Source organism: Leptopilina boulardi, unplaced genomic scaffold (assembly GCF_019393585.1).
Source record: "Leptopilina boulardi isolate dan_hultmark-lab unplaced genomic scaffold, ZJU_Lbou_2.1 LbouV2_55, whole genome shotgun sequence".
In the NCBI taxonomy this organism is placed as follows: Eukaryota; Metazoa; Arthropoda; class Insecta; order Hymenoptera; family Figitidae; genus Leptopilina; species Leptopilina boulardi.
The window spans coordinates 1,116,948-1,142,631 of NW_026138000.1; the positions used below are offsets into that span (position 1 = coordinate 1,116,948).

The following is a 25,684-nucleotide window of genomic DNA, read 5'->3' on the forward strand; positions in this document are numbered from 1 at the left end:
AAATCATTCAAATTTTCCCCTTTCTTTTTCCGCAATATTTTTATTTTCTAAAAAAAATAATTCCGTTTTGGTAAATTTCTCTCTACATTTTCCGCAATAATTTTAATTTGTCGTCTGCTAGTTTTTGACAAGTGGGAAAAACAATATTTATATTTTACGTATTTAGATTTTTAGGTGTTTGAAATTTAATAAAAATTTGTGTCAAAATTGACACTAAATATTCTTTTGTCACTGGAAAATGACAGAAAATGGTAAGTAGAAATTTTTTATTTCAAAAAAAAAACGAAATAAAATTTATTCATTTACAAATACCGAATTTTTTTTTTTTTTTATTTTTATACAAAAATATTCTACTTTTTTTTGCGGAGTAAATTATAAATAACATCGAAATTTAATGAAAATTTATTTTATACATTATTATTATTTATAAAATTTTATTTATGACGAGAAAATTGAAAATAAACGTTTCCTAACCTAAAAAATTAATTATCGATATTTTGTTCATTAAATCAGAAAAAAAAACGTTGAAGAATATTTAAAAAAAAAATACTTTTATTAATTTATTCAATGATAATAATACGAAATTAAAAATGTAAAAATTGGTATAATTATTTTTCGCGAAAAAAAAAAAAATATTTTCATAACCTTAAAATTTTCTTTTTTCCGATAACTTTTGGAAATTTTAAATTTATTTAATATTTCTTATCATTATTTGTATAAAAACACTATTTTTCCAAAGATTAATTGTTATTTTTTTATTATTATTATTATTATTTATTATATTAATTACTTTTTGAATTTTTATTTAAAAATTAAAATTATAATTAGTTTTTTAATTATTATTATTATTATTATTATTATTATTATTTATTATATTAATTACTTTTTGAATTTTTATTTAAAAATTAAAATTATAATTAGGTTTTTAATTATTACTATTATTATTATTATTATTATTATTATTATTATTATTTATTATATTAATTACTTTTTGAATTTTTATTTAAAAATTAAAATTAGAATTAATTTTTAAATTATTATTATTATTTGTTTTATTTTTTTTTTTTTAAATTAATTTGTTATTATTATTTTTCCTTTAATTTATTTTCTTTTTTTTTTAGAATAATTTTTCTAATTGAAAAAGTGAAAGAAAATTTTTTAATAAATTTTTTTGTTATTATTAATTAAAAAAAAAAATTAAATAAATTAATTAATATTTGTTATATGTGGTAATAAATATTATTATTATTTTATTATTTTTCTTTTTTATTATTTTTTTTTCATAAATATTTATATTTTTCTTTTCAGTAAATAGTGAAAATCAAGAATCGAGATTAAAATCACAATTTATTGAATTAGACGATAAACCAAAAGATACAAAATGTTTATTGTGCAATTCTAATTTTGTTCTACCGACAAATGAAAAAGAATTTCTCACACATATTTTTAAGGAACATCGTCTTGTTATTGGCGATGTAAAAGAAATTGCGAGTCTCAAGAGGTAATTGAAAAAAAAAATTTTTTTTTTAAATTTAATTAAAACAGAAAATAAAATCAAAAATAAAATCAAAAATAAAATCAAAAATAAAACAAAAATAAAACAAAATTAAAACAAAAATAAAACAAAATTGAAACAAAATTGAAACAAAATTAAAACAAAAATAAAAAACAAATAAAAGAAAATAAAACAAAAAATAAAAATAAATTTCAAGAAATAAAAAATACATATTATAAATAAAACAATAGAAAATATGGAAATTTTATTTGGAAAATTTTTTTTCTAATAAATTTTGTGTGTAAAAAAATTTTTTTTTTCTCACTAAATTTTGAATTTGTTTTTTATTTAGAAAACAATTGAGAAAAAAAATTTCTCGTAGTTTTTTTTTTGAGAAAAAAAAAATGCAAAAAAAATTTAATTACAACACTTTCTCTTTTTCAGTTATGTAAATTATTGGCGTGTAAAATTTCGCGATGAACCTTTAGAGAAATTTTGTACAACATTTTTGGGTGATTGTACACCAAATGGAGAGCCAAGTAAAAATGAAAATTATTTTTTACTCTCAAATTGCATTGCCGAGGATAAAATTCTTCGCGATGAATTGCGTCGAGAAAAATTGGTTTGCAATGTTCTTTTATTTTTTTTCCTTTTTTCTAATTTATTTTTCTAATTACAAATAAATATTTTTTTTTCAGTGTGTCTTAACGGTCAGGGAAAAGTAAGGGAATTTCTTTAATTTTCTGGAATTTTTTTTATAAATAAATTAAAGTAACTATTAGTTAATTTTAAATTAATATAATTTCAATTTAACGAAATTTATGTCCGGAAAAATTGACAAAAAAAAAAAAGGAACTAATTAGAATTTTTCTTAAATGAGAATTCTGTTAAATAAAAATTAGTTGGAATTAAAATTTTCTTTAAAAAAAAAAAAACTTTGTTTAATTAAGAATTTTGTTAAATAGAACTAAAAATAATTTATGAAATAACTGTTTGGATAACATTTTTTTTAAAAGTAATTGAATTTTCAAAGATTTTGCAATTTTTATTTTTGAAATTAATTGAACTTTTCAAGTGATTTTTAATTTATTATTTTTTGATGATTGGAATTATTAAATTTCAAAAAATTTGAGACGGTAAATTTTAGAAATAATTAAATTTTAGAAGTTTTTAAATTGAAATTTTGGAAAATAATTGAATTGTAGTTGAGTTTTAATTGAAATTTTTGAAAATAATTAAATTTTAGTTGATTTTGAATTGAAAATTTTGAAAATAATTGAATTGAATTTTAGTTGATTTAGGATTGAAAATTTTGAAAATAATTGAATTTTAGTTTATTGTGAATTGAAATTTTTGAAAATAATTGAATTTTAGTTGATTTTGGATTAAAATTTTTGGAAATAATTGAATTTCAATTGAAATTTTGGAAAATAATTGAATTTTGGTTGATTTTGTATTGAAAATTTTGAAAATAATTGAATTGAATTTTAGTTGATTTTGAATTGAAAATTTTGAAAATAATTGAATTTCAATTGACATTTTGGAAAATAATTGAATTTTTGTTGATTTTAGATTGAAAATTTTGATAATAATTGTTTTTTTAGTTGATTTTGGATTAAAAATTTATTATTTAATGCTAATACCACAACATTTAACTTATAAAATTTTTTACCACGTCGAATAGATAAATAATTTAATTGTATCAAAATAAATTTTATTTGATCAAAATAAAAATTTTTTTTTAGTGTAATTTACGTCTGTGAATTTTTTAGTGGAATTTTTTTTCCTAACAGTTATTAGACACCCTGTTTTTTTTTATTTTCTAATATATTTATAGTTAATTAATTTTCTCCATTTTTTTTTAAAAAATATTTATTTAACAATTTAACAGGAATAAATTAATTTATCAATTAATTTTTTAAACATATATGTAAAAAAATATTTTTTAATTTCAATAAGAAAAAAAAATTTATGTTTTATTTGTAATTTTTTTTTTTTTTTTTTTAAAGGAATGGATTTTAGGTGAACAATTGCGTGAAAAAATTGATAAAAATTTTCAAAGAGGCTGCATGTTTTGTCGTACAGAATTTACTGAATCACGTCATTTATATGTTAAACATTTGTCTGAAAAACATAATATTCAACTTGGAAAAATGGAGAATTTAGTTTTAATCGATGAACTTTTAGATAAAATACAAAATAAAATCGAAAGGTATTTTATGTTTTAATTTTATTATTTAAAAAATTTTTAATTTATAATAAAAAATTATTATTATTATTATATAAAATCTAAGAATAAAATATTAATATTAATTATTTAATTATTATATTATTAATATTAATATTAATAATATTAATAAATAAATAAATAAATAAATATTATAATTAGAATATTCAAAATTATAGGAGTTTTATTAAATATAATTAATTTTAATTTAATATATATATATTTTCTCCCTTTTCCAGTTTAATTTGCATTTATTGTGAAAAACAATTTAAAGATCGCGCTGTTCTCAAGGAGCACATGAGAAAAAAATTACACAAACGAATAAATCCCGGCAATAAATCGTACGATAAATTTTATATTAATAATTATTTGGAGCCACGTTCCACTTGGAGGCAAAAACAGGTGAGAATTTATTTTCTTTCCTTTCTTTTCTTTTAATGAAAATTATTAAATATTTATCAATAAATAAATAAAATAAAATGTTACAAAAATTTTTTTTTTTTTTTTTTAGTCACAAATTGAAGAAACGGAAGAACCAAGTGGATTTAGCAGTGACAATGATGAGGAAAATTGGTCCGATTGGAATAGTGAGAATGTCGATATTAATTGTTTATTTTGTGATTATATGAAAAATGATTTTAAAAATATTTTAAATCACATGAAAGTGGAACATGATTTTAATTTTGAATTAATAACGAGTAATTGTAATTTTTATCAAAAAGTAAAAATTGTCAATTATGCACGTAAACAAATGCATGTGAAAAAATGTTTATTTTGCGATTGTCATTATCAACAGCTTAATGAACATTTAATTAAGGAAAATCATTTTAAATTACCAGCAAAAGAAATTTGGGATCAACCTGAGTAAGTTTTTTGTTTTTTTACTTTTTCTAATTTAATAAAAAATTAATTTTTTTTTAAACTTTAATTTCAGATTTTATTTTCCAATGTACGAGAACGATTCGTTTTTATACAATTTGGATTCGAATTGCAATGAAGATGAAGATTCGTCTTCGGAAATTTGTCAATAATATTTTATGGTAATTTTTTTTTTATAAATAAAGTAATTTGAAAAAAAAAATACAAAAATAGGAAACGAATTTTCAGAATTTTATAAAATTCATAATTTTATTTATAAAATAAAAAAACAATTTTCTTTTTTTTTCAATGGATTCGAAAAAAGAAATTAGAAAAATGCTTTAATTTTTGTTTTAATGTACAAATAAAAAAAAATGGAAAATTATTTAATAAAGAAATTTAATATTTAGTGGAAAAAAAAAAAATTGGGAACTTTAATAATTTTTTTTTTCTACTTAAAATATTAGAGAAAAAAAAATCCACAATTTGCGTTAAATTTTTTTTTTTGTACCAAATAAAAAATTTTTATTTTAAGTAGAATTTAAAGTAGAAAAAAATTAAATGTTTAATTTTTAAAAAAATTTGTTTTCTTTAAATAAATGAAAGAAATTTTTTGTACTTAACAATTTTTATTCAAACGACTAATTAGTATTTTTTTTTTTCTTTTTTTTTTGAGAAATAAATTAAAATTAAATAAAGAATTCTTTTTTTTACATTTTAGGCAAAAAAAAATTTCCAATGAGATCGAATATTTGTAATTATCAATTTTTACTTACTTTTAAAGAATAGACCTCGATTTTTGACTTTTGAAAGTTTTTTAAGTCCAGCGCTTGTTGATGATTGTGTTTCGGGTTTGAATTTTTCATGTAACGCACGATAAAGTAATTGTGCGTCATTTTTATTTCCCAATAATTCTACTAATTCATCCTATATAGGAGAAATAAAAAGGTAAATGAGTTTTTAATTTTTTTTTGTGTAAAAATTTGGAAAATTAAAAAAGAAAAATTTTAAAAAATAAAATTTAGTGAAAAAAACAAAAATTGTTTTAAATTTCCTACCAAATTCAGTTGAACGAGATGATCCAAGGAATGTCCTTTATTTAAAATGACACGCAAATTTTTTGTATTAACTCCCGGTAATTTGGCGACAAAATCTTGAATATTACAATTATATTTTTCCGTCATTACTCTTTCGTCGCCTTCAGAATCAATTCCAATTTGTGCCGCTCTCACAGCATCCGGTTCATCTTTACCTTTCTGGACCAAAAAAAAACAGAAAATTTAATAAATTAAAAAAAAATTTATTTTCTAAACTAAATAAAATTGAAAATAAATAAATTGAATATTTAAAAAAGAAATAAAATTAAAAATTGAATATTTAAAAAAGAAATAAAATTAAAAATTGAATATTTAAAAAAGAAATAAAATTAAAAATTGAATATTTAAAAAAGAAATAAAAATAAATTGAATATTTAAAAAAGAATATAAAATAAATTGAAATTTAAAAAAAGAAACAAACAAAACCTTGAGTTCTTCAAAAAGTTGTGCAGTTGCATTTGGACTTGGTGACCAAACTAATCTCAATTTTGGAAAATGAATTGTCAATAATTGTAATTTTGCTGTAATTTCCGAGCTCTTCATATCTTTACTGACATAATAATTGCCCTGTAAAATGAGAAAAAAATTAATTGTAAATATTTTGTTTCAAAAAAAAAAAATTATAATTACAAATTAAAAGTGTAACAGGAAATTTTTTTTTAACAAACCTGAAAACAAAATGGTTTATTTGGATCGAATTCAATTAAAAGCATTGGTTTCGCATAATATCGTGTCATTGCAATTGCCTGATTGTACAATCTTCCGGAATTTAATGATCCAATTAAATCAGATATACTTTTACGTTCAACACAAATTTCCGGTGTTAAAATATAATCACCAATCTGTAAATGAAATTTAAATTTTTATTAATTATTACACAATTTATTTAGTGATAAATAATTTGTAAAAAATTATTACAAAAATTAATTTATTTAGTGATAAATAATTTGTAAAAAATTAATACAAAAATTAATTTATTTAGTGATAAATAATTTGTAAAAAATTAATACAAAAATTAATTTATTTAGTGATAAATAATTTGTAAAAAAAATTAATAATTATAAAAATTATTAAATTACAATAAAAAATTTTAATCATTAAAATAAAAAAAAAATTATTTTTAAATAATTAAATGAATAATTATTATTCTTACGACAATTGTTACTGGTTCAATTTCAATTCCTCGTTTATGTAAAATTGCCGGCAATTCACTTCGAAATTCTCTCATGTCAACAATGACTTTTGAAATTGTTTTTTCACTTTCAATTCCACCTTGTCTTGTATTTATTGATTCATCCGTCGATGTTGATGGAAACGCAGAACAATCTTCCGATTTTCCATCTTGTTCCACAGGAACGACCATTGTCTGCGAAAATACAAAAAAAAAAAGGAAATCAAATTTTTTTTCCCCTCATTTCTGATAACAAAGAAAAACTAATTTTTTTTCAATTACAAATTTTTTCTTTTCAATCTGCAAAAAAAAGAAAACTAAAATTTTCCAAAATTTGGAATTAATTTAAACAAAAACTATTTTTTTCTTTTTCTTTTCAATTTGAAAACAAAAAATTTTTAATTTTCCAATTTTTCCAAAAATTTGGAATTAATTTAAAAAAGCAATTTAAGAAATTTAAAATAAATGCATTTGAAAAAAAGGGGCAAATTTTCTCTCCTATTTTCGTAAATAAGAAAAGAAAAATTATATAATAATAAAATCCTTGGTCTGTCCTTCTGTCCTAACTTGAAGTTGGCCTTTTCTGATTTCACGTGTTTTTTTTTAATAGTAATCTTATGACGTGTCAAATTTTGACAATTCTTTTTCTCATTTTTGCCAAAGTTGTATAATTGTGTTTCCAAATTTCGGAATAAGTTTCTTTAAAATTCCAAATTCGAAAATTCAATTCACAAAGCTGAAGTACACAACGTTTACTAACGAAATTTTTTTAAAACTTGTATATTCATTCAAAAATTGTACAAAAAATTAATGATGAGAAAAAAGATGCGCCAGGAAATTTTGTACAAGATAGTAATTTGAAAAAAATTAATTTTTAAAAATTAATTTTTAAGGTACCAGGGTGGCCAACGAATACCTATTAAATATTAATTATAAAAACACAGGCCTCGAATCAACTTGAAGACACAAAAAAAGTCGTTTTAGTCGATTTATATTCCAAAAAAAAAGTGGATTTGTTTTTTAATTTAACAAAAATATTTTATAGATTTTTAAATAAAAATTATTTTTTTTTAATAATAATAATCCTTTTCGAAGGGTTAAAGTTGAAATTTTTAGAAATAATTAAATTTTGAAAAGATATTGTTAATTTTCAAACAATTATTAAATTTTACAGAACTAAAAATAATTTATCAAACAATTTTTGGGAAAATATTTTTTAAATTTAATTGAATTTTCAAAGATTTAAAATTGAGATTTTTGAAATTAATTGAAACTTTAAGTGTTTTTTAATTAAATTTTTTGATGATTTCACCAAAAAAATTTATTAGAATTTTTCATAAATTTTATTATTTCTAAAGAATATATTTTATTTTCTTTTAAAAATACCATTATTTTCTGTAAAATTCAATAAAAGCTGAAAGATTCAATTTTTTTCAATATTTTAATTATAATTTGTGAAAAAATTATTTTTTAAAAAAATTTCAATAAAAAATAGGCAAAAATTCAATTATTTTCCAAAATTCCATTTGAAATTCAATTATTTAAAAAATTTTAAATCAAAAATCAACTAAAATTCAATTATTTTCAAAAATTTCAATTAAAAAGCTTCTAAAATTTAATTATTTCTTAAATTTCCCATCTCAAATTTTTTGAAATTTAATAATTCCAATTATAACTCACCTGAAATTCAAATATTTTTAATTTATTCTTCGGCAAATTTAACTATCATAAACTGTTTTTCGCTTAAAAAGTTTTCAATTTATTGTATTTTTCTCCGCAATTTATAATAAATTTGTTAGTGAAATCATCAAAGATTATAAATTAAAAGTGACTTGAAGTTCAATTAATTTAAAAAATCAAAATCACTGAAAAAAATGTAGGAAAATTTTAATTAAAAATTTCGTAAAATTCAATTAGTTCAAAAAATGTTAATTATTGCTCTTTCTAAACTCAATTATTTCTAAAAAACTTTAACTTCAATTTCTTTTTTGAATTAATTATATCGAATTAATGTATTTTTTTCTATTTCAAGACAGTAATTTTTATTATTGTTATTTTTGGATTAATTTTACAAAGTAAATATTTTCAATTTAAAATAATTGAATAATTGAAAATAATTAAATTTTTGTGATTTTTATATGAAAATTTTGGAAAATAATTGAATTGAGAATAATGAAATTTTATTTGATTTTAAATTGAAATTTTTTGTGAAATAATTGAATTTTAATCGAAATTTTGGATAATAATTTAATTTTAGTTGATTTTTGATTGAAAATTTAAATAATTAATTTTGAATAGAAATTTTAGAAAATAATTGAATTTCAATAAAAAATTTTCAAAATAATTGAATTTTAATTGATTTTGAATAGAAATTTTTGAAAAATAATTGAATTTTAGTTGATTTTCAATTGAAATTTTGGGAAATAATTGAATTTTAATTGAAATTTTGGATAATAATTTAATTTAAGTTCATTTTTTATTGAAAATTTGGACAATTTATATTGAATAAAAATTTTAGAAAATAATTGAATTTTATTTCATTTTAAATTGAAAACTTGGTAAATAATTAAATTTTAAATTGAAAATTTTGGATAATTATTGGATTTTTAATTGATTTTGAATTAAAATTTCGGATAATAAACTGAATTTTAGTTTATTTTGAATTGAAATTTTTGAAAAATAATTGAATTTTAGTTGATTTTCAATTGAAATTTTGGGAAATAATTGAATTTTAATTGAAATATTGGATAATAATTTAATTTAAGTTCATTTTTTATTGAAAATTTGGACAATTTATTTTGAATAGAAATTTTAGAAAATAATTGAATTTTAGTTGATTTTGAATTAAAAATATTAAAAAAATTAATTTTACTTGTTTTTTGAATTAAAATTTTTAAAATAATTGAATTTTAGTTGATTTTGAATTAAAATTTTGGAAAATAATTAAATTTTAATTGATTTTGCATTGAAATTATGGAATCTAATTTAATTTTAATTGATTTTGAATTGAAAATTTTGAAAATAATTGAATTTTAATTGATTTTGAATTAAAAATTTTGAAAAAATTGAATTTTACTTGATTTAGAATTGAAATTTTGGAAAATAATTAAATTTACAGTTAAAATTTTAGAAAATAATTAAATTTTAGGAGAGTTATAATTAAAATTATTAATGTACAAAAAATTTTAAATGCAAAATTTTGGAAATAACTAAAATTCGGAATCTTTTAAATTGAAAATTTTTTAAATAATTGTATTTTAAATGAAATTTTGGAAAATAATTGAATTTTAATTGATTTTGCATTTAAATTTTAGAAACTAATTTAAATTTAGTTGATTTTGAATTGAAAATTTTGATAATAATTGAATTTTAGTTGAAATTTTTGAAAATAATTGAATTTTAATTGATTTTGAATTGAAATTTAAAAAAAAATTGAATTTTAGTGGATTTTGAATTGAAAATTTTGAATTTTAATTGATTTTGAATAGAAATTTTAGAAAATAATTGAATTTTATTTCATTTTAAATTGAAAACTTGGTAAATAATTAAATTTTAAATTGAAAATTTTTGATAATTATTGGATTTTTAATTGATTTTGAATTAAAATTTCGGATAATAAACTGAATTTTAGTTTATTTTGAATTGAAATTTTTAAAAAATAATTCAATTTTATTGTGATTATTTTTTTTGTTTTAAATTATAAACAATTGTTAAAATTCATAAAAATTTTAATTGAAAAATAATTTTGATATAATTGAATTTGTGATGTATTTCATTAAAATTATTAAAAATAATTAATTTAGTGAAGAATCATTTTAGTTGAAAATTTGTTAAATAATTGAATTGAAGAAGATCTGAAGAAGATATAAATTTTATACTAAAAAAAATGTATTTTATTTACATTTTCCTTTCAAATGTAAAAAAAATGTCGTATTTTATTAAAATAAGTCGATAAAAGTCGTATTTTTGAAAAAAAAGTCGGAAAAAGTCGTATAATCCGAGGCTTGTAAACATATATAATTTTCGTTATTATCATTTAATATGAAATAATATTCTAATAAATTAAATTATTATTGATAATTATTAATTTCTTTATAACAAACAATTAAATACTCAATTTGGCGCGCTTTTAATTTTGCTAGTTAAATTTATAAAATCACAACAAATTAAATTTGTTAACTTACAGTTTTGGATTTGATTAATTTTTCAAAAGCATCCTTCTCTCTTCTCAATGATGTGAGATAAGCTTGTTCTTCGACGGATCCACCGTAAATTAAAAAATACACCGTCAAATGTAATGAAACATTTCTATTTTGATAAATCTGTTTTAATAAGCAAAAAAAAAAAAATAAAACAATTTGTTTTTCGTTTCTTAATAGTAAAAATATTTTCTTTTTTTTTTTGCTTCCATTTACCTCAAGTTGTCGAACAGTGGAAATATCAGCTGTATATAAAACCACAAAACTTGGCATAATTTCATTTAAAATTTTTTTCAATGCCATTGAATCGCCGCCTTTTTTTAACGATTGTACAACAACAATTGGAGCTTCCGTTGTAATTGTCGTTAAATCCATTTCGGCGATCTAAAAAGAATTAAAAATAGAAAATAAATTAAAAAAAAAAAAAAATGTTTCTTGCAAATAAATAAATAATGGAAATTACGAAATAATAAATAAAAAGAATAATAATAAAATCCTTTCTTTTTTTTCGGTAACGAAAATTTTACCTGCGAACAATTTTCAAATTGCGATTGATAAATTAATTTCTCCGAATTTGTTTCATCGTTTATGTTTTGTGACAATGTTAAAACATAACTTTCCAATTGTTCATCTTCGTTTTCTTCTTTAAATAATTCCTCATTATCAAAATTATTAACATCATTATTATCTCCTTCCTCTATTTTTTCCAATCGTTTTTTCTTTATTTCTGGTCTTGAAAAATTAATGGAAAAAAATTATTATTATTTATTTATTTATTTTTTTTTTAAATAAAAGAACAAAAAAATTGTAAAATAAATCTTTTACCCAATTTCTGTTTTTTTCATTGATAAATTTTTGTTATTTTTCAATTTTCTTCCCGCTAAACGATGTAAATAATCATTGCCACCGAGTGTTAAGAAATTTTTCACTTGTGTACACATTGAAAAATCTTGTGTTAAAATCAAAATTTTTGGCGGTTCATCATTGGTTTTACGATTTTTTCCATCATTACGATGAATTTCCGTTATTATTTCCGATAGTGCCTCCCATTTTGGATTTAATTCTGGCTTCAATTCTTTCAAAAAAAAAAAAAAAAAAGTAAAGTAAAGAAGAAAAATGTTGCATTATTTCAGAATATTTTCAAAATAAAATAATTTTAATTAATAAAATAACTGATAAATTTATTAATAATTAATTAATAGTAAATGAATATTTAATAATTTTATGAAAAATCTGTATTTAAATTATTATATTATTATTATAACATTTTTTACTCTCGTATATTGAAAAAAGAAGAATTTAATTACCATTGTTGTTTTCATTGTAAACACGGGCTTTTGCTGCTTTAAACATACTTTCGACAATATCCAAAACCATCCAACCGCTACTTTTAATAGCGTAATCCATTGTTCGTAAATTATTAAGCATTGCATAAAATGAAATCGAATCCTCGTGCGTTAAACACCTATAATAAATAAATAAATAAATAAATAAATAAATAAATAAACAAAGAAGTAAATAAAAAGTACATAAAAAAGTACGTAAAAAAATAAATAAAATAAATAAATAAATTTTTTGTTAAATTAGAAATGAAAATTTTTGTTTTTAGTCTATAATTTTCAAAAAAAATTATTTTATTATTTTATCTTAGACTAATTTTTACTATTTATTTTTTCCAGGGAAAGAAATGCTAGAAAAAAAATTCTCTGACTTTTCATTGACCTAAATTACACTAAAAAATATTTATTTCGATCAAATAAAATTTATTTTGATACAATTAAATTATTTACCTGTCTATTATCCACTAATTTCATAATATATGTATATGAATCAAATAAATAATGAAATATTCAAAAAAAGTATTAGAAAAAATTCTTTATAAGAGTTGTGCTAAATAGAAATTAAATCGAATTTTTGTTAAATGTAAATTGAAAATTTTGCATAATATAAATTCCACTTTATACAATTTTCAAAAATAGAAATTCGATAATTTAATATTCGACGCCGTGAAAAATTATTATAAATTAAATGTGGATAATTTAAATAATAAATTATTCGTATTAATGAAATAATTTACTTTATTTGAAGTTGAAACCGATAAAATTAAATTCAAATAATTTTTATTTATATTTAAAAACCAAATATTTCACTGACTTTTCTCTGACCGTTATAGACATCATGTTTTTTTTAAGTTTCTTTTTTTTTGGTTTTTAGTTTATAATTTTAGTAAAAATATTTTTTGTAAATCCAGAAATATAAATAAATAATAATGAATAAATTTAGAAAAAGTAATATTTTTCTTTTCTATTACTTACATGAGCAACGATCGAAGAGTTTTCAAATCGGCAATAAGAATTTTTGTCTTTTGACTCAATTGATGCCAAATTGGATCCAATTGTTGTTGTAAAAATTTGTGAAATTTTTTTGCAACTGCATTTTCAACTGTTAATTCATCTAATTCTAACTGTAAGCAAAATTATAAATATTTCACTTCTTCTTTTTTTGTAAATAATTTTTTTGTTTGTTTGCTTTTTTTTAAACTTCTAGTATAATGTAAATTAAATTTCCTGTTTTTGTAATAATTAATTGAAAATACTTACAAATTTATTATTTTTCTTCAATTCCTTGACAATAAAATTCATAATGTCAAGTAGAGCCGTTTGAATACTCAACATTTTTGGAGTGAGCGAAACATGTAATTCCACGACTTCCGGCTGCAAAAAAACAAAAAATGAATTTGAATATAAAACAATTTTTTCGAATATTTGAATTCTTTTCTTTTTTGTTGCTTTTAGAAAAAAGAATTTTTTTCAAAAAAAAAAAAAAATTACCTCGCGTTTGGATAAACTTTTTTTCACCGTCGAATGAAATCGAGGCCAAAGATATAATTTTGTAACAAATAAAGTTCTCATTACACGTTCAACTTGAGAAAATCCAACTGTGAACGATAAGGCCGAACTGGTGAATGCTTTTATGAATCCAGTCTGAAAAACAAAATTTTATTTTTAATTTCTAATTATTTTATTTATTTGTACTAAAAAATACACAATTTTTTTTTTAATTAATTCATTAGGAAATTAGTAAAAAAAAAGCAATACCTTATTAACTTGACGATAGAGACGAAGGGCAAATGCCTCTTGATATGAATTTATAATATTGTGCGCTCGATAAACTAAAATTCCTGACACTAAATGAAGTGGGACACGTTTTTTTAATAAATCCACAACTAAAATTCGTCCCGATATAAATAAAACACCACCCTCTAAATAAATTCTCTCTCTGTAGGAACAAAACCCAAAAAAAGAAAAGATTATTTTATGTATTTACATAATTAAATAATTTATAATAATAATAAAATTATTATTTTTATGAGAAGAGGAAAACAAATCGAAAAAAATTTTTTTTTTCTACAAACCTTTCCTCAGAAAGACATTGTGACGTTATAACGCGCGGCATTTGTTGAACATTAAAACTTTGTAATTTCTCGAGAAAATAAATTTCCTCCTGATCCGTTGTTCCTAGGACTAATACTAAAAAATTTGGATCAGAATAGGCGCGTATTATATTTGCAAAAACTGTATCCAATGAGAGTCCCCTAAAAAAGAAAGCAAATTTTTTTTTTAAATTCGTAAAAATTAAATTAAAAAAAAAAATGTAATATTCAATATTTTTATTTTTTTCGCTAAAAAAGAAAAAAACATTTTTTAATTTTTGTTTTTGCTTCCTCATTCAAGGTCATTCAAGGTCGTTTGAAGGTCAAATCATGAATGTCTGACTAAATATTTACTTGTATTACTAACAAAATTGCAAACCCGTCCAAATAAATTTTTACTTGTACTACTGAAATTTGTACTACTGCTGAGTAATACTACTGAGAAAATTTCAAACTTTTAGAATGTCTGCCTATATATTTATTAAAACCACTACTGCATGACTCAAGGTCAAGCTCAAGTCAAGGTCGTTCAAGGTCATTTGAAGGTCAAGTCAAGGTCATTTGAAGGTCAAGTCAAGGTCATTCAAGGTCATGCAAGGTCGTTTGAAGGTCAAATCAAGAATGTCTGACTAAATATTTACTTGTATTACTAACAAAATTGCAAACCCGTCCAAATAAATTTTTACTTGTACTACTGAAATTTGTACTACTGCTGAGTAACACTACTGAGAAAATTGAACTACTGCTGAGAAATTTGTACTACTGCTGAGAAATACTACTCGGAAATTTGTACTACTGCTGAGAATTACTACTGAGAAATTTGTACTACTGCTGAGTAATGCTACTGAGAAAATTGAACTACTGCTGAGAAATTTGTACTACTGCTGAGTAATACTACTGAGAAATTTGTACTACTGCTGAGAAATTTGTACTACTGCTGAGTAATACTACTGAGAAATACTACTGAGAAAATTTCAAACTTTTAGAATGTCTGCCTATATATTTATTAAAACCACTACTGCATGACTCAAGGTCAAGCTCAAGTCAAGGTCGTTCAAGGTCATTTGAAGGTCAAGTCAAGGTCATTCAAGGTCATTCAAGGTCATTTGAAGGTCAAGTCAAGGTCATTCAAGGTCATGCAAGGTCGTTTGAAGGTCAAATCAAGAATGTCTGACTAAATATTTACTTGTATTACTAACAAAATTGCAAACCCGTCCAAATAAATTTTTACTTGTACTACTGAAATTTGTACTACTGCTGAGTAACACTACTGAGAAAATTGAACTACTGCTGAGAAATTTGTACTACTGCTGAGAAATACTACTCGGAAATTTGTACTACTGCTGAGAATTACTACTGAGAAATTTGTACTACTGCTGAGTAATGCTACTGAGAAAATTGAACTACTGCTGAGAAATTTGTACTACTGCTGAGTAATACTACTGAGAAATTTGTACTACTGCTGAGAAATTTGTACTACTGCTGAGTAATACTACTGAGAAATACTACTGAGAAAATTTCAAACTTTTAGAATGTCTGCCTATATATTTATTAAAACCACTACTGCATGACTCAAGGTCAAGCTCAAGTCAAGGTCGTTCAAGGTCATTTGAAGGTCAAGTCAAGGTCATTCAAGGTCATTCAAGGTCATTTGAAGGTCAAGTCAAGGTCATTCAAGGTCATGCAAGGTCGTTTGAAGGTCAAATCAAGAATGTCTGACTAAATATTTACTTGTATTACTAACAAAATTGCAAACCCGTCCAAATAAATTTTTACTTGTACTACTGAAATTTGTACTACTGCTGAGTAACACTACTGAGAAAATTGAACTACTGCTGAGCAATTTGTACTACTGCTGAGTAATACTACTGAGAAATTTGTACTACTGCTGAGAAATACTACTCGGAAATTTGTACTACTGCTGAGAATTACTACTGAGAAATTTGTACTACTGCTGAGTAATGCTACTGAGAAAATTGAACTACTGCTGAGAAATTTGTACTACTGCTGAGTAATACTACTGAGAAATTTGTACTACTGCTGAGAATTACTACTGGGAAATTTGTACTACTGCTGAGAAATACTACTGGGAAATTAGGTGCTACTGCTGAGAATTACTCCTGAGAAATTTGTACTACTGCTGAGTAATACTACTGAGAAAATTGAACTACTGCTGAGAAATTTGTACTACTGCTGAGTAATACTACTGAGTAATACTACTGAGAAAATTTCAAACTTTTAGAATGTCTGCCTATATATTTATTAAAACCACTACTGCATGACTCAAGGTCAAGCTCAAGTCAAGGTCGTTCAAGGTCATTTGAAGGTCAAGTCAAGGTCATTCAAGGTCATTTGAAGGTCAAGTCAAGGTCATTCAAGGTCATGCAAGGTCGTTTGAAGGTCAAATCAAGAATGTCTGACTAAATATTTACTTGTATTACTAACAAAATTGCAAACCCGTCCAAATAAATTTTTACTTGTACTACTGAAATTTGTACTACTGCTGAGTAACACTACTGAGAAAATTGAACTACTGCTGAGAAATTTGTACTACTGCTGAGAAATACTACTCGGAAATTTGTACTACTGCTGAGAATTACTACTGAGAAATTTGTACTACTGCTGAGTAATGCTACTGAGAAAATTGAACTACTGCTGAGAAATTTGTACTACTGCTGAGTAATACTACTGAGTAATACTACTGAGAAAATTTCAAACTTTTAGAATGTCTGCCTATATATTTATTAAAACCACTACTGCATGACTCAAGGTCAAGCTCAAGTCAAGGTCGTTCAAGGTCATTTGAAGGTCAAGTCAAGGTCATTCAAGGTCATTCAAGGTCATTTGAAGGTCAAGTCAAGGTCATTCAAGGTCATGCAAGGTCGTTTGAAGGTCAAATCAAGAATGTCTGACTAAATATTTACTTGTATTACTAACAAAATTGCAAACCCGTCCAAATAAATTTTTACTTGTACTACTGAAATTTGTACTACTGCTGAGTAACACTACTGAGAAAATTGAACTACTGCTGAGCAATTTGTACTACTGCTGAGTAATACTACTGAGAAATTTGTACTACTGCTGAGAAATACTACTCGGAAATTTGTACTACTGCTGAGAACTACTGCTGAGAAATTTGTACTACTGCTGAGTAATACTACTGAGAAATTTGTACTACTGCTGAGTAATGCTACTGAGAAAATTGAACTGCTGCTGAGAATTACTACTGAGAAATTTGTACTACTGCTGAGTAATACTACTGAGAAAATTGAACTACTGCTGAGAAATTTGTACTACTGCTGAGAATTACTACTGGGAAATTTGTACTACTGCTGAGAAATACTACTGGGAAATTAGGTGCTACTGCTGAGAATTACTCCTGAGAAATTTGTACTACTGCTGAGTAATGCTACTGAGAAAATTGAACTACTGCTGAGAAATTTGTACTACTGCTGAATAATACTACTGAGAAATTTGTACTACTGCTGAGTAATACTACTGAGAAAATTGAACTACTGCTGAGAAATTTGTACTACTGCTGAATAATACTACTGAGAAATTTGTACTACTGCTGAGAAATACTACTGGGAAATTTGTACTACTGCTGAGAATTACTTCTGAGAAATTTGTACTACTGCTGAGTAATGCTACTGAGAAAATTGAACTACTGCTGAGAAATTTGTACTACTGCTGAGTAATACTACTGAGAAATTTGTACTACTGCTGAGTAATGCTACTGAGAAAATTGAACTACTGCTGAGAAATTTGTACTACTGCTGAGTAATACTACTGAGAAATTTGTACTACTGCTGAGAAATACTACTCGGAAATTTGTACTACTGCTGAGAATTACTACTGAGAAATTTGTACTACTGCTGAGTAATGCTACTGAGAAAATTGAACTACTGCTGAGAAATTTGTACTACTGCTGAGTAATACTACTGAGAAATTTGTACTACTGCTGAGAAATACTACTGGGAAATTTGTACTGCTGCTGAGAATTACTACTGAGAAATTTTTACTACTGCTGAGAAATACTACTGGGAAATTTGTACTACTGCTGAGAATTACTTCTGAGAAATTTGTACTACTGCTGAGTAATGCTACTGAGAAAATTGAACTACTGCTGAGAAATTTGTACTACTGCTGAGTAATACTACTGAGAAATTTGTGCTACTGCTGAGTAATGCTACTGAGAAAATTGAACTACTGCTGAGAAATTTGTACTACTGCTGAGTAATACTACTGAGAAATTTGTACTACTGCTGAGTAATACTACTGAGAAAATTGAACTACTGCTGAGAAATTTGTACTACTGCTGAGTAATACTACTGAGAAATTTGTACTACTGCTGAGTAATGCTACTGAGAAAATTGAACTACTGCTGAGAAATTTGTACTACTGCTGAGTAATACTACTGAGAAATTTGTACTACTGCTGAGTAATACTACTGAGAAAATTGAACTACTGCTGAGAAATTTGTACTACTGCTGAGTAATACTACTGAGAAATTTGTACTACTGCTGAGAATTACTACTGGGAAATTTGTACTACTGCTGAGAAATACTACTGGGAAATTAGGTGCTACTGCTGAGAATTACTCCTGAGAAATTTGTACTACTGCTGAGAATTACTACTGAGAAATTTGTACTACTGCTGAGTAATACTACTGAGAAAATTGAACTACTGCTGAGAAATTTGTACTACTGCTGAGTAATACTACTGAGTAATACTACTGAGAAAATTTCAAACTTTTAGAATGTCTGCCTATATATTTATTAAAACCACTACTGCATGACTCAAGGTCAAGCTCAAGTCAAGGTCGTTCAAGGTCATTTGAAGGTCAAGTCAAGGTCATTCAAGGTCATTTGAAGGTCAAGTCAAGGTCATTCAAGGTCATGCAAGGTCGTTTGAAGGTCAAATCAAGAATGTCTGACTAAATATTTACTTGTATTACTAACAAAATTGCAAACCCGTCCAAATAAATTTTTACTTGTACTACTGAAATTTGTACTACTGCTGAGTAACACTACTGAGAAAATTGAACTACTGCTGAGAAATTTGTACTACTGCTGAGAAATACTACTCGGAAATTTGTACTACTGCTGAGAATTACTACTGAGAAATTTGTACTACTGCTGAGTAATGCTACTGAGAAAATTGAACTACTGCTGAGAAATTTGTACTACTGCTGAGTAATACTACTGAGTAATACTACTGAGAAAATTTCAAACTTTTAGAATGTCTGCCTATATATTTATTAAAACCACTACTGCATGACTCAAGGTCAAGCTCAAGTCAAGGTCGTTCAAGGTCATTTGAAGGTCAAGTCAAGGTCATTCAAGGTCATTCAAGGTCATTTGAAGGTCAAGTCAAGGTCATTCAAGGTCATGCAAGGTCGTTTGAAGGTCAAATCAAGAATGTCTGACTAAATATTTACTTGTATTACTAACAAAATTGCAAACCCGTCCAAATAAATTTTTACTTGTACTACTGAAATTTGTACTACTGCTGAGTAACACTACTGAGAAAATTGAACTACTGCTGAGCAATTTGTACTACTGCTGAGTAATACTACTGAGAAATTTGTACTACTGCTGAGAAATACTACTCGGAAATTTGTACTACTGCTGAGAACTACTGCTGAGAAATTTGTACTACTGCTGAGTAATACTACTGAGAAATTTGTACTACTGCTGAGTAATGCTACTGAGAAAATTGAACTGCTGCTGAGAATTACTACTGAGAAATTTGTACTACTGCTGAGTAATACTACTGAGAAAATTGAACTACTGCTGAGAAATTTGTACTACTGCTGAGAATTACTACTGGGAAATTTGTACTACTGCTGAGAAATACTACTGGGAAATTAGGTGCTACTGCTGAGAATTACTCCTGAGAAATTTGTACTACTGCTGAGTAATGCTACTGAGAAAATTGAACTACTGCTGAGAAATTTGTACTACTGCTGAATAATACTACTGAGAAATTTGTACTACTGCTGAGTAATACTACTGAGAAAATTGAACTACTGCTGAGAAATTTGTACTACTGCTGAATAATACTACTGAGAAATTTGTACTACTGCTGAGAAATACTACTGGGAAATTTGTACTACTGCTGAGAATTACTTCTGAGAAATTTGTACTACTGCTGAGTAATGCTACTGAGAAAATTGAACTACTGCTGAGAAATTTGTACTACTGCTGAGTAATACTACTGAGAAATTTGTACTACTGCTGAGTAATGCTACTGAGAAAATTGAACTACTGCTGAGAAATTTGTACTACTGCTGAGTAATACTACTGAGAAATTTGTACTACTGCTGAGAAATACTACTCGGAAATTTGTACTACTGCTGAGAATTACTACTGAGAAATTTGTACTACTGCTGAGTAATGCTACTGAGAAAATTGAACTACTGCTGAGAAATTTGTACTACTGCTGAGTAATACTACTGAGAAATTTGTACTACTGCTGAGAAATACTACTGGGAAATTTGTACTGCTGCTGAGAATTACTACTGAGAAATTTTTACTACTGCTGAGAAATACTACTGGGAAATTTGTACTACTGCTGAGAATTACTTCTGAGAAATTTGTACTACTGCTGAGTAATGCTACTGAGAAAATTGAACTACTGCTGAGAAATTTGTACTACTGCTGAGTAATACTACTGAGAAATTTGTACTACTGCTGAGAAATACTACTCGGAAATTTGTACTACTGCTGAGAATTACTACTGAGAAATTTGTACTACTGCTGAGTAATGCTACTGAGAAAATTGAACTACTGCTGAGAAATTTGTACTACTGCTGAGTAATACTACTGAGAAATTTGTACTACTGCTGAGTAATGCTACTGAGAAAATTGAACTACTGCTGAGAAATTTGTACTACTGCTGAGTAATACTACTGAGAAATTTGTACTACTGCTGAGTAATACTACTGAGAAAATTGAACTACTGCTGAGAAATTTGTACTACTGCTGAGTAATACTACTGAGAAATTTGTACTACTGCTGAGAATTACTACTGGGAAATTTGTACTACTGCTGAGAAATACTACTGGGAAATTAGGTGCTACTGCTGAGAATTACTACTGGTAAATTTGTACTACTGCTGAGAAATACTACTGGGAAATTAGGTGCTACTGCTGAGAATTACTCCTGAGAAATTTGTACTACTGCTGAGAATTACTACTGAGAAATTTGTACTACTGCTGAGTAATACTACTGAGAAAATTGAACTACTGCTGAGAAATTTGTACTACTGCTGAGTAATACTACTGAGAAATACTACTGAGAAAATTTCAAACTTTTAGAATGTCTGCCTATATATTTATTAAAACCACTACTGCATGACTCAAGGTCAAGCTCAAGTCAAGGTCGTTCAAGGTCATTTGAAGGTCAAGTCAAGGTCATTCAAGGTCATTCAAGGTCATTTGAAGGTCAAGTCAAGGTCATTCAAGGTCATGCAAGGTCGTTTGAAGGTCAAATCAAGAATGTCTGACTAAATATTTACTTGTATTACTAACAAAATTGCAAACCCGTCCAAATAAATTTTTACTTGTACTACTGAAATTTGTACTACTGCTGAGTAACACTACTGAGAAAATTGAACTACTGCTGAGCAATTTGTACTACTGCTGAGTAATACTACTGAGAAATTTGTACTACTGCTGAGAAATACTACTCGGAAATTTGTACTACTGCTGAGAATTACTACTGAGAAATTTGTACTACTGCTGAGTAATGCTACTGAGAAAATTGAACTACTGCTGAGAAATTTGTACTACTGCTGAGTAATACTACTGAGTAATACTACTGAGAAAATTTCAAACTTTTAGAATGTCTGCCTATATATTTATTAAAACCACTACTGCATGACTCAAGGTCAAGGTCAAGTCAAGGACGTTCAAGGTCATTTGAAGGTCAAGTCAAGGTCATTCAAGGTCATTCAAGGTCATTCAAGGTCGTTTGAAGGTCAAATCAAGAATGTCTGACTAAATATTTTCTTGTATTACTAACAAAATTGCAAAAACCCGTCCAACTAAATTATTTACTTGTACTACTACTTGTACTGTGGATAGAATGTTTTTCTGGAAAATGAAAAAATTAATGAAAGTTAAAAATAGAAAATACACATTTCAGCTGCAAAATGGTTTATTTATTTAAATTCAAGTTAAAATATAAAATAATTGTGTTCCTTGAATTAAAACGATTCGATATAATTGTAAATAATTATGAATTATATATTATTTTTCATTGATTTTTAGAAATTTCAGCTAAAATGTGAATTTTTGATTTTTTACTTCCATTAATGCTTTAAATTTAACTCTAATCTATAAGTACTCAAATGTTTATATTATTATTATATTATTTTTGTATATATATTTCAATGTTAATGCTTTCTTCACGAGGAAGCAAATTTTTTTTTGCTGATCGTAAAGAGGAAGCAAAATGTTCATGTAATGAATATTTGAATTTACAACTTGTTTAATTAATTAAACTTAATTTTTTATTTTTTTAAAAATATTTTCTATGCAATTATTACTTGGCAACAATGACGAGTCCATCTTCATGAAGTGTTTCGAGAAACATTTCCGTTTCGTATTCCAACATTTTTACTGCTTTTTCTTCTTTTATATATTTATAAATTATTAATTTTTTATTATTTCTTTTCTTTTCTCAATGTCAGAAAAGTAATTGTAACAAAACATCAATCAACGTCCATAAAAATGTGATAATCACAGAAGGAGTTTCTTTCTGCAAAAAAAAAAAGAAGAGAGAAAAAATTATAATTTGCAAAATTTTTGCTTTCTTTTAATTGAAAGAGAAATACTTAATAATAATTTTAATGCCTGAAATTATAATTGTCTTTTTTTTTTTAATTAATACAAATTAATACAAAAATAATAAAATTAAAAGCAATAAATTTTTTAACTAACATTAAATGAAAAATAGAAGAAAACATGGAGAAAAAAAAAATTGTTTACTTTTGAGAGACGTTTTTTGCGAATAATTTCCGTTGGACTTTGCTCGTTGAAATTTTCGCCTTCCGATAATAAAATTTGAAAAACAGAAAGCGTAAAACGACTATTTTCATGTGATGGATGTCCATAAACACCAATACTGACTGGTCGCTTGAAACTGAAATTTTTTTTTTTTTTTGAATTAATAATCAAATAATTTTATTCGAATTTAATTATTAAAAAATTTGGAATTCTTTTTTTTTTACTCTTTTAAAAGAAGAATAATTTTTTTTTTTTCAACAAAAATTCCTTTTTTTTTCTCTTCATCTTTTAGAAAAGAATAATTTTTATCAAATAAAAATAATTTTTTTCTTCCTCTTTTAAAAAAGAATAATTTTTTATCAAATAAAAATTATATTTTTTTAATTAAGTATTTTTTAATTAATAAAATAATTGTTTTTTTTTCAATCAAGAATTTTTTTTTTATAACAAAAAAAATGATTTTTATTTAAATAAAAAAATTATTTTCAATTAAAAAGAAAAAAAAAATTAAGTAGAAAAAAAAATAAAATTTTAACTTTAAATATAATTATATGAATTTAATTTCATTATACAATTAATTTGAATAATTAAATAAATGTAAATTTGAACCTTTGTGGAATATAAATAATATCTTCGCCACAAGTTGTCGATTGTAAACAATAATTATTTGATTCGTAAGTTGGTTTCGCTGTTATTTGCGAAACATAAATATCTGCATCTCCAGTTCTGCAAAAAAAAAAAAAAATGTTATTTTTCTCTAAAAAATTTTTTATCGAAAAAAAATTAATTTTGGAAAATTAATTTACGGAATTTTTTTTCTCAAAATATTAAAATTTCCAAATTTCTTTTCATTTTTTTTTTTACCTATTTAATTATTAAATAATAACACTGAGAAATAGGAAAATAATAATACTAATAATAATAATAATAAAAATAATAATAATAATAAAAATAATAATAATAATAAAAAAAAAAATAATAATAATAATTAGAACAATTAACAAAAAATTAGAAAACTAAATTATTTTATAAATTCAATTTAAAATATTTTAATATAACTTTGTTTACAAAAATTAATATTTTTAATAATAATAATTGTAAAAATTTTTTAAAAATTTTTAAAAAATTTTAATTAATTAATAAATTAATTAATTTTAATTTTTAAAATTTTTAATTTTTATATAAGTACGAAATGGAGAAAATAAATTTTTTATTATTCTAATAAAAAAATAATAGTAATAATAATAATAGATTTAAATACAGTAAATAAATTAAAATTAAATAATTTTTTAAAAGAAGATTTAAAAAAAATTAAACAGCAAAATAGAAAAGCATTTTATTTATTTATTTATTTTTTTAAATATATTATTAAATTTTGTAGTAACACTTACTCGGAAATTAATTGTATTTTCACAACACCTTCGTACATTAAACTGTAATATTTATAAGAATCCCCGGCAACATCATCTTGCACGGAATGAAGAAGATCTTCTTCAATTGCAATAACTACATTTGACACTATTAACTATTTAACAAAACAAAAAAAAAATAAATAAATTTTAACATATCTATAACACATTTTTCATTATAGAAACAAAATTCTATATAATTATTTTGCACGAAAGAATTTTTTTTTTTTTTTTTTTGAGGTTAGATTACAAGAATTTTTTCGCGCAGAATTTTATATACACTTTTTTCTTATTAAATAAAAGAATGACAATTATAATTATTTAATGACAATGATATCATTAAACTATAGGGGGAGAAGAATAAAATATTTTTTGTTTATTTATAGTTAAAAATCATTTTCTCTAATTATCGTAAAAACACTTACAATTATTAAAGCCGACGCAAACACTGTTTTCATGTTTTTGATTTTTTTCCGTAACATAACCTCACTTTTGCTATTATTGTAAAACGAAAATTGACCTGATTGACCTAATTTAGAATAAAAAGGGGGAAAAAAAATTTAATTTCAATTGAAAAATAATTTTTATAAATATACAGAAAATAGAAAAATTTCTCTGTGTAAAATTGGGAAAATTAGACATTTTTCTTTCTTTTTTTTAGGCAGCTATTTTTGAATTCGCGAAAAATTCGAAACGGTGGAACATAAGATAATTATTGAACCGGAATTGAAACGAAATTTGAAAATATCATGAATATTTATTTACGAATATTACTATTATTA

The 25,684-nt window shown here is 23.7% G+C and overlaps 3 protein-coding genes across 4 annotated transcripts; 1 reads left to right on the forward strand and 2 right to left on the reverse strand.

Moving 5' to 3' along the window:
* The first annotated feature begins 83 nt into the window (after positions 1-83).
* LOC127290030 (zinc finger protein 277) lies at positions 84-5,432 on the forward strand. 2 transcript variants are annotated; one of them, XM_051318396.1, is made up of 8 exons: positions 84-251; positions 1,309-1,501; positions 1,940-2,117; positions 3,505-3,707; positions 3,962-4,124; positions 4,234-4,586; positions 4,657-4,762; positions 5,302-5,432. In XM_051318396.1, the coding sequence occupies exons 1-7, from the start codon at positions 239-241 to the stop codon at positions 4,751-4,753; spliced, it is 1,200 nt and encodes a 399-aa protein (XP_051174353.1). In that variant the 5' UTR covers positions 84-238; the 3' UTR covers positions 4,754-4,762; positions 5,302-5,432. The 2 variants fall into 2 exon arrangements, with proteins under 2 accessions (XP_051174353.1, XP_051174354.1); XM_051318397.1 differs by lacking the exon at positions 5,302-5,432 and having other exon boundaries at positions 4,657-4,766.
* LOC127290026 (DNA repair endonuclease XPF) lies at positions 5,349-23,167 on the reverse strand. Its single transcript, XM_051318390.1, has 16 exons — positions 23,034-23,167; positions 14,463-14,642; positions 14,146-14,326; positions 13,879-14,031; positions 13,648-13,761; positions 13,363-13,511; positions 12,355-12,512; positions 11,873-12,122; positions 11,575-11,779; positions 11,264-11,431; positions 11,033-11,170; positions 6,831-7,043; positions 6,346-6,519; positions 6,104-6,244; positions 5,639-5,836; positions 5,349-5,507 (listed from the first exon to the last, which is right to left on the reverse strand). Exons 1-16 carry the CDS (start codon positions 23,099-23,101, stop codon positions 5,349-5,351), a joined length of 2,649 nt encoding a protein of 882 aa, XP_051174347.1. The 5' UTR covers positions 23,102-23,167.
* LOC127290034 (UPF0669 protein C6orf120 homolog) lies at positions 23,109-25,439 on the reverse strand. The gene is made up of 5 exons (XM_051318402.1): positions 25,328-25,439; positions 24,885-25,018; positions 24,103-24,219; positions 23,476-23,629; positions 23,109-23,245 (listed from the first exon to the last, which is right to left on the reverse strand). The coding sequence occupies exons 1-5, from the start codon at positions 25,382-25,384 to the stop codon at positions 23,174-23,176; spliced, it is 534 nt and encodes a 177-aa protein (XP_051174359.1). The 5' UTR covers positions 25,385-25,439; the 3' UTR covers positions 23,109-23,173.
* Between the last annotated feature and the right edge of the window lie 245 nt (positions 25,440-25,684).